The sequence below is a fragment of the Arachis stenosperma genome, chromosome 5 (genome assembly GCF_014773155.1).
Source record: "Arachis stenosperma cultivar V10309 chromosome 5, arast.V10309.gnm1.PFL2, whole genome shotgun sequence".
NCBI lineage: Eukaryota > Viridiplantae > Streptophyta > Magnoliopsida > Fabales > Fabaceae > Arachis > Arachis stenosperma.
The window spans coordinates 5,679,285-5,694,504 of record NC_080381.1 but is presented as its reverse complement, the minus strand read 5'-3'; the positions used below and the strand labels follow the sequence as shown (position 1 = coordinate 5,694,504).

Sequence of the window (15,220 nt, the reverse complement as noted above, 5' to 3'; positions counted from 1 at the left end):
GAGATGATCTATTTCCACATAAACACAAAATACGACACGAGACACACACTATTTAAGGATTTTATCCACTATTTGACTTAGTTAAATCTCGAATCCGAGTGTACTTGTTGCAAACTATATATGATGGGGTTTGGATTCTCTAAAGTTTAAATTTTATCTTAGAGAATAAAATGTGATCTTTTATTCTTGAATAATTTTTTTTATATTTATTTTTGGTTCTATTTGTAAAATTAATGATAAGAAATTACATTTTATTTTCTAAAACAAAATTCAAATTTTAGAGGATTCAAATCCTAAGTAATGACCACTTCAGCAAGACCAAGACCAAGACCGTGCGTTCAATATTTGAGGTTGATTACCATCTCTCTTTTTTTATTTTCTTACGGGGCCAAGGCCGTTCTACAAATTTGTTTATTTATTGAAATAGACCCACTAGACCTCCACCAAAAGGAAATTAAAAGGTCCTTTTTTTTGGTGGGGGAGTGGGTGGGTTGAGGAAAGAGGAAAGACCCACTTGAAAACGAATAAGAGAAAAATGTGGATCATGGAAAAGCCTCTTCGCAAGGTAAACGCCATTTAGGCCCTTCAATGCTGCTGGATTCAAAACAACGTCCATTTCTAGCTTTATTTCTGCAAAGCCCGATGCGTCTGAGAGTTAACGTTGATGCCGCAAAAGACGTTTTTGCTAATGTTTTAAGCTTATTAGCACCATGTTTTCTATTATCAGTTTATGACTTTTTTCCCCTCTTGAATTACTATCACGCTCACATTTCAGCTACTGTTGTTGGGGATAAATTTGCAAAAGCTTGATGTTTTCGTTATAACAAGTAGCCAAACAATAATGATAAGAATGTTCATGGCTCTTGATCAGAACAAAGAAGTAACTTTTATTCACTACTATGCTATATTCCGAAATTTTATTTTTACCAAAGGGTAATGAAGGCAGGAGAAAAAGTCGACAAGAAAATAGAACAGGTCAAATAAGGGCTAGAACATTTAATTCCAAAATACCCAATGGCAACAGAATATATGGTGAAAAGTAATTGGCAGCAACAGTTCTGGCAACTGGGTTTGGGAAGCTAAGTTATTGGACAATGAAGCTATGGTTTTGGCCTTTCACCATTAGAAATAAGTCAATGACAATTAATAGTCACTTCTCTTAAGTTCTCTAGATGCCCTCCACCACCCAACATATTTTGGAACTTGGAAGTAACTAATGTGGAGTTTTTATTATTCTTCTTTAAAGTTAAAGTAACCATTTAACATTATTTTAACCAAATATGTCACGGGTTTATAACTTTTTGCCTTTCAGTTTCAGCTGCCTTAAATATCTTGATTAATATAAGCGATTAAAGAAAGTATGCTTTGCTTTCGCCGTCGGTCATGGGATGCTATGCTCACCCCATACAGCCGAGAATAATTGGATTTCATTACATGAATATTGAAGATGATATCTTAAATGGAGTTTTACACTTCTTACTTTACCTCATCATACTTTAATTTTGTGGTTCTTGAGGGGAAAACAAAATAAAATTGAAGATGGATGATTGCTTACAGGTATGAGAACTCATAGCACTCTACAGCAGCAACTACTTAGACATGTTTCATGTCTTACCGTACGGACCAGAGCATCGTATATATATATTTAGAAAATATTTTAGTAACCGAAAAAAGCCAAAAGTACACCGAGGTACTGAGCTATAGGAACTTGTCTCAAGATTGATGTGCTGAACTTCACACCTTTTACCTTTGGGTTTTAATTTTGAAATGGAAAGAAATTTTTAGCAGCTGTGTTTCTTTTGTGACTCCAGAATACGAATGTAATATCAAATGGGAAAGAGAGTAAAAGAACTGAATACAATCATCAACAACCATGGTAATTATTAAACGGTAGAATCAGATTCTGTTCTTCTTAGTATTATTATCAATTTCTTCTCTAAACCAATATCATGAACAAATAAAAATTAAAGAGAGAACAAAAGAAAGAAGAAGGAAATTTAGCTCGTATTCAGTTTCTTCGTTAAAATTATGAAACATTTTTGAGACAACATACATAACAGTAAATACATTACATGAAAGTAGCAGAAAACCAAAACGTTTGGTATACTTTTCCCACCCCAAAAAAGAAAAAAAATCCCCAGAAAATAAGCCATTTCGGAGAGAGGATCCCGCAAGCGTTACAGTACACACACTCTTCTGAACAGGCGTAACATTTACAGCTTGATGAACAAAAATTACTTCCACAACTGGATCTCTTCTCTCTCGAACCTTCTTCGATGAAAGAAAGAAAGATCTATCCCCAAAATTAAAAAAAAAAAAAAAAAAAAAAAAAGAAACACCTTCTCTTCTACTTTTTCTTTTTTTGTTTTTACTTTTCTCTTTTTTCTGTTGTTTTTTTAGTGTATTCTCTCTCTCTCTCTGATAACCCTAAAAATTGCATCCAGGTGGTTGGTTTTTTCATCTAAGCGGCAGCAACCGTTCCTGTACGGAAAGAGTAATCTTGAGCCCTGTTTGGTGATGTGGATTTTCTTTGCTCCTTTTTTCTCAAAGCTTTCATGGAAGAAGAAAGGTTCCGATTCTTCTCCTTAGCTTCGTCTATCTCAATCTGTTCTAGCCTGCACTCTTCGCTACAGAAAGGAGTGTCACCCCTGCCATCAAATTTCAAAATCAGATTCCAATTATCCAAACCCTAAATCTAAAATAACAAAAATCCATTGCGGAATTGGGGAAAGGGATCTGGAATTCTTGAATCCTCGAATCTTGATTCTAACCTGTACATGAAGATGTCTCTGTTTTCCCCGAGTGGCTTCTTGCAGAGGAAACAAGAATGGAGGAAGTGAGGTTGGTGATCTTCGAATCTTGCATCGTAGAATCTGGCGGCAGATCTCGGCGAAGAAAGCGAGAAGGGTGCTCCTCTAACGCCAGGGTTTCTGTAATAGGTAGCGTATCCCATAGTCCTGGAAACAAGGGTGTGTTGATATTGGAAGTAGTTGTGACCTGAATGGCCAGGCTCTGTGTCAACCACAGAATCGTCTTCGTCAAAGAAACAATGCCTCTGGTTATTTGAACCAGCCATGTTCGCAAAGAGAAATGCGTTTGTTTGAGAAAGAGAAAGAGTGTGGTTTTTAAGAAAAGGAGGTTGAAGGTAGGTGGTGAAGGGGGAAGAAGAAAAGAAAGGGTTATAGTTATAGAGTGTGGTTGATTGTATGCGGAATACAAAAGTGGGGGCTATAATAAACAACGGCAATCGTTGGTTTTTCAACTCATTAGAATCCGTCCTAGTCATGAATCCATTGGCCCAAAAATACATTATATTCCCATTTTATATTGGTTTTATTAAAGGGTTTTTTTTTGTAATGAAAAACATTATAAATACATTGATTGAAAATTATAATTATACTCTCTTTTTTTTTTTCATAAAACACCTTAACTAGTAAGATCCTTTTTTCTAGTTTTGAATTAAAAACATCTTTTAAATAATTATTTATTTATTATATTCTTTTTTTTAGTTCAATTTGTATGTATTCATAACTTAATTATTAATATTAAAAATAAATCTATTTTTTAACTATGATGTCTCATTAATTAATTATACATAAACAAGACTAATTAAGTTTCATATTAATTGTGTTAAAAAAATGGGAAAATAATTAAACAAATATATTGTCTTAAAATAAAATTATTTATAAAAAAATTAATCACTACATTTAAGAGTAAATATTTTTCGCCAATAAATTATAATTCAAATGATATAGTCTCATACTCAAAGAAATCGATATGTCTAATTTTTAAAAATATCAAAAATTTAAATATATTTTTAAACTCTCAAAACCTTAAATATCTATAGATGAAAAATAAAAAATCTATTTATCTATTTTTTCTATAAACTTTGTTTACAATAATCATATATAGAAATCAAACCTTTTTTTATGGTCTTTGTCATTAAGAATCCGTCGTTCTCTTTGAGCATAAGATTTTTTGTCTAAGAATTTGCCTAACACTTGAATTACATCGTATGCTTTTAATTTAATTAAGCCTAATTAACATTTGGATTTGCGATACCAATAAATTATAATTTAAATAGTATCTATAATTTTTTTATTTTTATCCAAAAATCTGAAAAAATTCAAGTTTCACTCTTAATTTTAAAAAAAAATCGGTTTTGCAATGATAAATAAATTACCATATGGAAAAAAAAAGTTTTTGCAAGGGTGAAGACAGCTACCACTAATATTGGAAACAATCTCAATAATGCCATTGTGAGGGAGTTTGTGGGGTGGTTGAGTTAGTGGCAATTTTGTGATTTAGAGAAAGTAGGAGGGGGTTATAGTCCCATAGAGAAAGAAGGGAAAAGATCTTTGCAAGTTGAGGAGTATTTGAGTGTGTCCGAAGTGGTAGGGGCCCAGGTGCGACCAAACCGCACATGTCCCCCCCCTTCCTGTCCACGTCGAAGCGTAGTGGGTTAAGTTAAGGAAAGAAAAGAAAGAGTGAGAGTGAGGGACCCCTCCAAACTCGCGCAAAGCGCGTAGGTGTAACGGTCACAAGTTATACAAGCCACCGCCCAATGTCAAATGTCTTGGTGTGCGGTTTTCTCAGATGGTAAATTACTGGGTCCACGGGCCACCTGCCTCCCCCATTTATGACCACCTCCTCACTTCAAATTTTTCAACCACTAACCATAACCTTTCTTTACTTTTGTCGCTGTCAAAATAATACTCCTATGGTAGTATAGTACTACATATTAATTACTATGCTACACTAATAGTAGTACAGTACAAGGGATAAATCCGTTCCCAATTTTCTGAAAAAAAAAAATTAAAAATATCTTTATTCTTTTTAACTGTAAAAATATTTCATAATGTAATAGAAAACCAATATTACATATATATTTTCAAAATATACTTTAAAGTTAAATTTTAATGTAATTTTTTAAATATAAATAAAAAAGATAATTTTATCATTTTTTATGTATAGTTAAATTTTTTTGCAATTCTTTTTATTATAGTTCATAATATTTTTATAAAAATTTTAGAGATCAAATTTTTATTTTATTTCTATATATTTTTAAATAATTATTTAAATATTTATACAAAATCTTAGTTCAAATGTATAGGTTGATTATGTTTGTCACTTATAAAAAAAGTTATTATTTTTTCATATTTTAAAATATTATAAAGATGTTTTATTTTGCTTATAATATTTGAGAATATTTTTATTTTTATCGAAAGTGGAAGGCATTTTTAACAATATTTTTAAAAATCCATATTGATTTAATAGTTTACTGTAATATATGGGTTTTAAGTAATGCATGTTTTAAAGATATATGTTAAAATTATTAATTACTTTTAAATTTTATATTTTTTATAAAAATTAAATAATATTTTAACATGTTTCCTTAAAATATATATTTAACTAAACTCATAATTTAATACCACTAACCATCCCTCCTTCCCTCACACAATGTTGGATTGTGTTTTCAACTGAGCTATGTTAGACTTTAGACTTTGCGTAAACCGTTTTGTAGAGTTATTATTGGAATGGACCTTATTATTTACAAATTTGACTAATTTAACATGACTTTATAAAAATTCTCGAAGGCTGTAGTATTCTGCTAATAAAACATTTTTTGTAATTTCAAAACTAACTCAAAATTTATAATCAAACCATTCTTGCACCTAATGTCATTAACCGTCCTACTCCGTCACAAATGTCTCGTGATACCATTAACCGGCTTGAATCCTGATTGAAGTGGCAATATACTTCAGCTCGAAGAATTTCAAATTACAAATAAATCATGGTTGATAAATAAATATAAAAATAGAACAAGGGATTTTTCATGAGAGGTACTAATTAATAAAATAAAGAACAGCAAGGTATTCTTATATTGTAAACAAACTTGTATTTAAGTAATTATTTTACTTAAATAAATAATACATAGAACATGCGTTTGACAAATAAATTAATTTTAATATATTAAACTTTAGATATATTAATTTACTTTAATTTTAAGCGCGTCTAAAATATTAGATAATTAGAAGTTTAATATATTAAACTTTTAAAAACACCCAAAAATAATTACACTTTTAAAAAGTTGATGTACCTTTCAGGTAGTAACTCGCTCAAATCATCGTCATCATTTTCATTGTGACTTGGAAACATTTTGCGCTATTCGACGCCCGACATTGACCGGCACAACCTCTACTCTCTAGAAGTGATCACCCTCGTAATCAATCTAAGAACATAATTGTTTTCATTTGATTTGATTTTTATATTTAAAATAAAAGATGATGTGCACTTTTTCTAGGTAGTATCAATATCAGAAATTTAAACTAAAATGTTTTAACTATTAGAAGTTATAATCTACTGTTTTGCGTATCTTTTATTTTTATAAATAAAATAAATATAATAAAAGATAAATTGAAAATGATGTGTAACTTTTGATATTTTTCACAAATATTTTATATTCTTTTTCTGTCTAGTTTTTCTCACGAAAGTAAGGCATCAATGGCCAGTAACAGTTCATATATAGTTGTGCTTGTTTATCCCAGTTATCATATGAGAAATGGCAACAACGGGATAACATTTGAGTGTGAGGATCCGATATTGTTTCGCACTCAACGTGTGAATACGTTGTCGAATTTGAAGAGTTTAATATTGAGCAAGTTCGGTGGTATAAAAGTGAGGGAGATCGGAAGGGTAGCGTATAGGTTGCTGGCACCCATGGGTAACGGAGTCTTCCGATTTTGACTATTCCGACTTCAAGGGGACGAGCAAGTGCGACTGATGTTTGACATCCACGGGAAGATCATGGTGGAGCAGGTAATGGAACTTTTCGCCGAGATGAGACATAGTGGTTGTGGTGGTTCCGTACACTCGACCTATGTACAGGACCATTCATGTCGCCATTCCAGTGGATGAGGCAGAGGAGCGCGAGGAGGAGTCGGAAGATGATTACGTGGCGGCCAGTGCAGATATTGATTCATCCGATGGTGGGATGAGGATGAATTTGTTCTAGAGACATTTGCCCAGACTGTGGCGCGCCATGTCCTGCTGCCACCTCACCCAATTCTGACGCTAACGGCAGTGCCAAGTTACTATCACAGCCTGGATTTAGACGCCATGCATGAGAAGACTCTGTTTTCTGATACGGGTGAAGAGAATTACAACCCATACGGCGGTGTAGAGTTTTGGGTCGGCCACAGGTTCAAAAACCGAGAGGCAGTGCTTTAGGATGTGAAAAACTACAATGTTCGCAGGAGTGCGGAGTACCGGGTGATCGAATTGGACCAATTAAAGTACCATGTGTAGTGTCGTCAAGCTGAGAGTGGGTGTCAATGGAGCCTCCGTTGTCCCTTCGGCAGAACCTCAGATACTGGTAAGTTCAACTTTAATTGTGCTTTTAGTACTTCTGTATAATATATTTAAGTAGGTTTGAGATATGGCTAAAGCAATACTGTTTTGTTGTGTTCAAGGATGTTTGGAGGGTTGGTGGAGCGCACAGTTGTCTAGCACACACCATGTCTCAAGACCATCGTCAGTTAGACAGCAGTCTGATCTGCAGGATCATATTACCGTTGATTCAGTCCAACCCCTCTGTGAGTATTCCAGTTTTGGAAGGTGCGGTGCAGGCAAGCTATTATTTCAAACCATCCTACAGAAAGGTGTGGATGGAAAAACAGAAGGCAATTGCACAAATATACAGGGATTAGGAAGAGTCATACAACAAGGTGCTGAAGCTGCTTCAGGCACCGCATAACTGCTTTAGGCCACATACTTAGATTAAACAAATAGAACGCAACTAACCTTGAAGTCACTGCCCTAGCATAATGCGACGTCTCGTTCAGCCTGTTGAAATTTACGTTTCTCAATTTCAAATGGCAGTTTCTCAGTTTCTCGTATGAAAGAGCCTAGTAGCGGAAACGACACAAATATCCAACACAAGAACAATATGGAAGCACTCACAACTCCATATGGTAGCAACTATAATAAGCAAATATAGCAAGTAAAGCAATAACAAGAACACGCCGAGATTTTAACGTGAAAAACCCCTCAATGTGAGAGGTAAAAATCACGGGTCGTCCAGACCAATGAAATAGCTCCACTATAATCAAATGAGGTACAAGAGAGTCTCAAACAAAGCACAAAAACGTGCATATAACCAACCAAAACATCAAAGCACCAAAGCTCACAATAAGAAGCAAGAAGATGAAATATACCCAAAAAAAATAGTTGTTGTCGAAGCCAATTTCTTCCTCTGTAGACCTCCAATAAAAATCTTCACCGTTCAGAATGAAGAACAAAATGTGAAAAATCTACAGTCCAAATTTCACGTCGATCCAACGGTGAAAGAATGAGAAACTGCAGTTCCAAGATTGCTGCTATGTGTAAAAACGGGAAACCTAATTTCTCTCTTGCGAAGCCAATTTCTCTCAGTGCAAATATCCAATCAAAATCTACACTAACCAAAATGAAGAATAATATGATAGAAATGCGCAGTTTAAATTTCAAGTCGATCCAACGGTGAACAACTGAGAAACTGTCATTTGAAATTTACTGCTTTGGGCAAAAGCGAAAATTCTGTTTTTCCTCTTCTCTTTCTCTCTTTGGTGGCTACTCTCTTTCTCTCAAATGACCCCCAAAATCTGAATTAGGGTTGTGATACTAGGATGCAAGAGTACACCCCCAAAAAGTTGGACTTGGGCCTTACAAAGAAGAGAAAAAACCCAACAAAAAATAATACTACTACCATGATTAATTGGCTATGTTCGTTAATTTAATCCATGGATATGTGGAGTAATTTGATCAATTTGGCTATGCTCATCAAGTATAAAGTTTTTGTACAAGGTTAGGGAAACAAATCAATTATCATAAACAATGCTTGTGGGTAATACTAATTTTATCAAGAAATGTGATTTTAGCCGATGACAACATCTCTGCCCTTCCAATGATCGTTGATTCTTCGTCTTCTCTCTCTGTTTCTCTTGACTGGGAGGAGAAGACCGAGCCCAGGATGCCCAAACAACGGTGGCCTAAAGACCAAGCCGCTCAAGCACAGTCGCAGTCGGTGAAGCGTTGCCGAGGAAGGGGTGCCTCCGTCGTTCCTACGGTCATCGATTCTTCCTCTTCTCTGTGTTTGTTTCGTCTGTTTTGAGGGAAGAGTAATGGGAGCTGAGGAAGTAAGAAACGACGTCATTTTAAGCATAACTCATTGTTATCACAAATGGTATCGTTTCACTTAACGCGACACGTAAAACAACGTTAACAGAATGGGTTAAATAATTAATGGAAGAACAAACACAACTTATATTAAATCTTTCAGAGACTAATTTAATTAAAAAAATTATTCAAAAATGAGAATAACAATTGCGTAATCTTTTCGGGACCAATTTAAGAATTAATTCTGCAAATTTATATAAAATGTACTTGAGCTATTGGATGAATTATAGAACTCAATTATTAAAATAGCATTTTCGATTTATAAAAGAACAATTATGTTGGCACGCGGTGACAATCAGCAAGTCAATTTTTTTAGAGTTTTGGTTTTATGGTAAACTTTATAGAATTTGACTTTAATTATTCATATATTTTAAAATAGTAGTTATTGATAATTTAATGTATTGATTGTAAGTAAACTATAAATCAAATGACATAATCTTTTCATATTCTTCATATTTAACTAGAAGTTATGGGTTTGAGACTCCCTATTTTTTATTTTGAAAAAAACTTAATGTATTGACCGAAAATTATATTTAAATATGTTAAGTTTAAGTTATATGTGAATATATATAAAAATAGAAAAAACTCAAAATAGTCTATGACAATTACCTCAAAAGAACAACGAGGTCCTTGTACAAAAAAAAAATTAATGTTATTTTTTTTGACACAGGGACTAATTAGTCCCAAATAAAAAAAATCAAGGGCCGGATTGAAAATTTTTTTTTTGGAGATCTCGTTATCTTTTCGAAATAATTATCAGGGATCCGATAGGATATTCACTCTAAAAAATATCTATCTTATCCTACAAATTTTTTAAAAAACAAAGAGCCAACTGCATGTTTAGAAACCCTTTACGATGGGACTATAATCAATTTTTTTGCACCAAAATAAAATATGTATATTTTAGATGATTTTTCATTTTTCAGTTAATCAGAATTTCATAATTATAAATGCAAAATCAATTATACTATAAGCAAAATATTTATATTTCTCCATTTCACAAAAAATCAATTCTAGATTAAATAAAACTATTTATAAAGTACTTACTTTTTCCCCTCATTACAAACTCCTTTAAATTAACAATCATGCACATTCACTTCTGTACAAATCAATATTCATTTATAAAATATATAAATAGTAAATCCGACCCATTTGATATGTGGGTTCAAATGGGCTGGAACGACCCGTTAAACAGAGTTAGAAAGTAGTACTATTTACTTAATTGAGTGCATTGAGGTTACTCACGCGCCGTAAATGCAAGTGAGAAAAACGAAACCACCCAAGTGCCAGAAATAGCAGCACTAGTTTTTTTTTTTTTCCGCCCCGAAAACCAAAACCCACGGTTTCTCTTTTCCCCTTCAACCTTGCTTCTCACTCATGTCCCAAAAAAAAAAAAAAAGCTTGCTTCTCACTCCACCTCTTCAATGACGTCACTGCTTTTTCCCAGATTCTTTCGTCCTTTTCTTCCCCAAATTGTATCTGGGCCCCACACTCCACCTTTCTCTTTTTTTTTTTGCAAAATTCGAAGCTTTGGGTCCCCCTCCCGAAACTGACATGATGAATGATGATGCCATTCGTTTAATTAAATAAATGAGAGTTATGATTTTCATTTTACTACTGAGTGCTTCTCGGGATTTGATAACTATTTATAATTGTCCTGCATTGCTGTTATTGGAAGTTGGAAAATGAAATTGTTTATTAAAACAACAATAAATCACTTATTAAAGTTCCGTTATATAGTGAAAATTTTAAAAAATTTGCAACATATTAAGGACATTAACAAGTTAAATTCACCCAATCCATAGTTCCGGTGGCATAGTTTTATTTTTGAAAATATTTGATGCACTTAATTTTTTAAATTAAATACATTTTAGTTAATATATTAGTAAAAAAATATTTTAAATGGTCTTTTCCTTCTAGACAAATATTTTACAATAATTTTCTTACATTAAATATTATAAATAATTTTTACAAATTTTTAAAATATTAAGGACAATAATATAAAGTAAGGCTTTTTTAGTTTTTTTTAATGATATTATTTTAGTTTTGCTATTTGTATTAAATCTTAATTTTGTTCTTAACCGTTAACAAAACATCTTTTTTCTAAAACATTTTTATATCAATTATTATTTTTTATTATTACTACTTAAAAGAAGATAATAAAAAACATATTTTTGAATGAAAATATTATTTTAAATAAAAAATAAAATAAAATACTTTTATAAAAATAAACTATTTCAAACCTCAATACTAAAATTATGACTTAGTGTAAATATAAACACTAAAACAGTATTTTAAAAAATTCAATTAATATAATCAATACTAATTTTATTTTCTATAGAGTTATATTATTACAATTGATAAAAATATAGATATTAGTCCTAGTAAAATCTTAAATTTTGTATAGAACACAAAATTTAAAAGATTTAGTAATTTTATGTTTTGAAAATATACTTTAAAAATATAATAATAATAACAAAATTCTATTTTAAATTTGAAAATACATATATAAATAAATTTTTTTATTATATTTTTTAATTTCGACAAATTAAAAATTAATTTGTCGTAAATTTGAATTTTATTTAAAAATTCATGATTAATAAATAAATTATTATATATATAAAACGAGATTTAAATCTCTAATATTTATTCAAGGGAACGAGTGAATTGAGCAACCAAATTGGTTATATACAAATATTTTACTGCTGGTATATTCACGACCGTGTCTTGTTTGGAGAAGAGAAGTGAATAATAAGCAGAGTTGTCCAGCGTTTCAGGCCGATGCAGCCGCCGATAGAGTTTTAACGCGTGTAACGCTACGTGGCTTACATTAACACACATAACGTTTTGTTTGCTTCCACGTGGTTCTAATGGACATGCAGATTTTTTTCCCCTTCCCTTCTCATACGCTGCTCTGCTTCCTTTCTTGGCAAACCGGAGAACCCAATCAATAATGATTCTCTGCTACGCCCAATCGTTGACTCCTTGACTCTTTCACTCACCCTCACATCATGTGCATTGCCAAATTCTCTTCAGCTTCTTGGACTTTATTGGTTTTCACTAATTTAATCAGCTTCAATTATTGCCTTCTGCACCTCACACTGGGTAATTATAGTACATAACTTGGTAAAGAATACTGCTACATAGGTTACATTTCATGGTTGAGTCAGAGTCAGATTGAAGTGATTTTTGGTAACATTTTTTGTTTACAAATGAATTTTTTATATATTCTTCAATAGACTTTTAATAAAAAGTATTTTTAATTATTAAGAATACTTGAATAAAAATATAGGATCATTAATTTGAATATGGAAAGTATTTTGGTGTATTGAGTGAAAATGGAGCAACAGTGTGTATTACAAATGGATGAAAATGTTAGATGAAGGGGTAACACGCAGGGGGCGTGGTACCTTCAACACGTGGGGGGCGTAGAGAGCCACCTAAACAGCACGCAGGGGGCGTGGAGACTAGGTGGCATGCTGCCGTTGAGCCACCCAAGCAGCACGCAGGGGGCGTACTGACGTGGCGCAGTTTGATAGGCCAGGAGGTGCAGCACGTGGGGGCGTGATAAGTCAGCACGTGGGGGGGCGTGCTGACGTGGCGAAAAATGATTGGTCCAAGTATGCAACACGTGGAAGGCGTGATGACTCAGCACGTGGGGACGTTCTGACACGTGTCAAAGCGTGATTGGTTGAGGCAGGCAGCAATGCTCTATATAAGGTAGAGCTCGAGAGTGTTTTCCATATTGAGTGAGATTTGAGTGTGTTGTGAGGATTCTTTGAGGCTGTTGTTGGTGTAATGGAGGGCACCGCAAATTTGGTGGTGTATCGCAACGGTGAGATAGTACGTAATACTCATGAGGGAGTGAGGTTTATGTCCCAGAATCCGTTTTCGTTTGTGGTTCCATGCACGATGACGTTAATGGAGCTGCAGAACGGCCTCTGTCAAAGCATGGATAATGGTACGTTAATGAGAGTGAGCAGAATTCTGTACCGGAATCCGATTGTGGTTTTTGGTGGTCTAATACAGTTTGATGCCATGCCGATCACTGATGATGCGAGTATGCAGAGGATGTTTCAAATTCACCGGGAGACTCAGATGCGACACCCACATATTGAGGTGTACGTTGATTTTGAAACTGTAGAGGCAGTGGCGGTTCAGAATGATATAGATATACATGATGATAGAGCTGCAGTGTACCAAGGAATGAATAGTGACAGCGAAGAAGACTTCGAAGCCACTTATGAGGCCGGCGACGAAGATGAGGATGGTAATGTGGGAGTTGAGGCAGCAGCAGAGAATGTAGTGGTGGGTCCGCCGAGCAGTCAACCGATGGACGTTCCACCTTTTATGCGTGAGTTGGATCTCGAGGCCATGCATGCCCCCGAGTTTCCGGAATATACAAACATAGGTACGTGGTGACGAAATAATATTTTTTTGTCAGTTTATACGTTCGTTTGAGTAATAAACAGTGTTGTCTTTACCAGACCGGACCGGACCGGACCGGACCGGTTCGACCTAAAAACTGGTGAACCAAACATTAAACCGGTCTGGTCCGTTAATTAAACCGAATAAGGAAACGAACCAGTATGAATCGGTGAAACCTGAAATGAACCGATGAAAATCGGTCTAACCGAGCTGCTGAAAATTAAAATAGCTTAATATTCTTAAAATGTTAGTAAAGATATATATAATTTAAATTTTAACTTTAAAATTTTTTACTATTTTTTAATTTTGTTGACATAGGTGTTGCCGATGCTGAGGACGGGGAGTTCCGGATTGGAATGAAATACAATTATAGAAAGTCGGTCGTTGCAACAATTAGAAGTTTCACTATTGCCAAAGGAGTTGACTATGAGGTGTATGAGTCTGAGCCACAGACGTTCTATGCAAAATGCAAGATGTACGGGCGTGGATGTGACTGGCTTATTCGAGCTAGCTTGATACGGAGAAAATGTTGTTGGGAGATACGAAGATACAACGGTAGGCACACGTGCACGGTCGGAGCGATTTCACAAGATCATTCCAAGTTGGACTCAAATACAGTTGCTGATACTATAAAGCCATTGGTCGAGACGGACCCGTCCATCAAGGTGAAATCTATAATTACGGAAGTCCAGTCAAGGTTCAACTATACCATTAGTTACCGAAAGGCTTGGTTGGCAAAGCAGAAGTCCATAGCCAACGTTTTTGGTGGTTGGGAGGATTCTTACCAAGCCTTGCCATGGTGGCTCTCGGTCATGGTGCAGAAGATGCCTGGTTCAGTTGTCCAAATAGAAACACGACCACTGTACAACGGGAATGAGGAGGCGCAAGGTGTAAAAATACTTCATCGTATATTTTGGAGTTTCAATCCATGCATTAGGGCATTCAGGCATTGCAAGCCCCTGGTTCAGGTTGACGGCACACACCTATACGGAAAATACAAAGGTACACTTCTAGTCGCTGTTGCACAAGATGGGAACCAGAACATTGTGCCTATCGCCTTTGCCTCAGTGGAAGGAGAGACAGCTGATGCGTGGCACTTCTTTCTCAGGAATCTGCGAATGTATCTAGTTAGAAAAGACGGCGTGGGTATGATCTCAGACCGACATGAGTCAATACGGGCAGCAGTAAATCATTCCGGTGGCGACTGGCAACCTCCAAGAGCAAGACACCGCATTCGCTCCCATGCCCAAACAAACAACAGATTCAGAGGGCTATCCATCTCCTTTGTATCATATCGTGATGCACGACATAGTGCTCTGTAAAGATGTGCCAGACATGCTGACCCCCAACTATAAGTATGGATCCGCTCGAAATCGCGAAGCAATGGTAGATATTTCGCATGGGCATATGCGGTCGACTTGTCCGTGAATAGAGTCGATCCTAACAAACAGAAGATTTGACATCTGACGTATCGCCTGATGGACTCCTTAGTGTCCAACAGCTCTGCGTCTCTAATACGTCGAAAGGAGTAGTAGTAATAGTAGTACTAAGGTTTATTTTATAAAAATTATTATTA

The 15,220-nt window shown here is 34.6% G+C and overlaps 2 protein-coding genes across 2 annotated transcripts; one reads left to right on the top strand and one right to left on the bottom strand.

Moving 5' to 3' along the window:
• Positions 1–1,986: 1,986 nt before the first annotated feature.
• Positions 1,987–3,229, bottom strand: LOC130979411 (FCS-Like Zinc finger 2). The gene is made up of 2 exons (XM_057902851.1): positions 2,772–3,229; positions 1,987–2,648 (listed from the first exon to the last, which is right to left on the bottom strand). Exons 1-2 carry the CDS (start codon positions 3,074–3,076, stop codon positions 2,462–2,464), a joined length of 492 nt encoding a protein of 163 aa, XP_057758834.1. The 5' UTR covers positions 3,077–3,229; the 3' UTR covers positions 1,987–2,461.
• Positions 3,230–13,014: 9,785 nt separating this feature from the next.
• On the top strand, positions 13,015–14,966 carry LOC130980329 (uncharacterized). Its single transcript, XM_057904021.1, has 2 exons — positions 13,015–13,627; positions 13,963–14,966. The coding sequence occupies exons 1-2, from the start codon at positions 13,015–13,017 to the stop codon at positions 14,964–14,966; spliced, it is 1,617 nt and encodes a 538-aa protein (XP_057760004.1).
• The last annotated feature ends 254 nt before the right edge of the window (positions 14,967–15,220 follow it).

What these genes read in the sequence shown, in the direction of transcription:
- LOC130979411 (XM_057902851.1), bottom strand. Translation starts at nt 3,076, where the DNA reads ATGGCTGGTTCAAATAACCAGAGGCATTGTTTCTTTGACGAAGACGAT. An exon ending in AGAGACATCTTCATGTACAG is followed by an intron (nt 2,649 to 2,771) that starts GTTAGAATCAAG and finishes ATTTGATGGCAG; the next exon opens with GGGTGACACTCCTTTCTGTA.
- LOC130980329 (XM_057904021.1), top strand. Translation starts at nt 13,015, where the DNA reads ATGGAGGGCACCGCAAATTTGGTGGTGTATCGCAACGGTGAGATAGTA. An exon ending in TCCGGAATATACAAACATAG is followed by an intron (nt 13,628 to 13,962) that starts GTACGTGGTGAC and finishes TTGTTGACATAG; the next exon opens with GTGTTGCCGATGCTGAGGAC.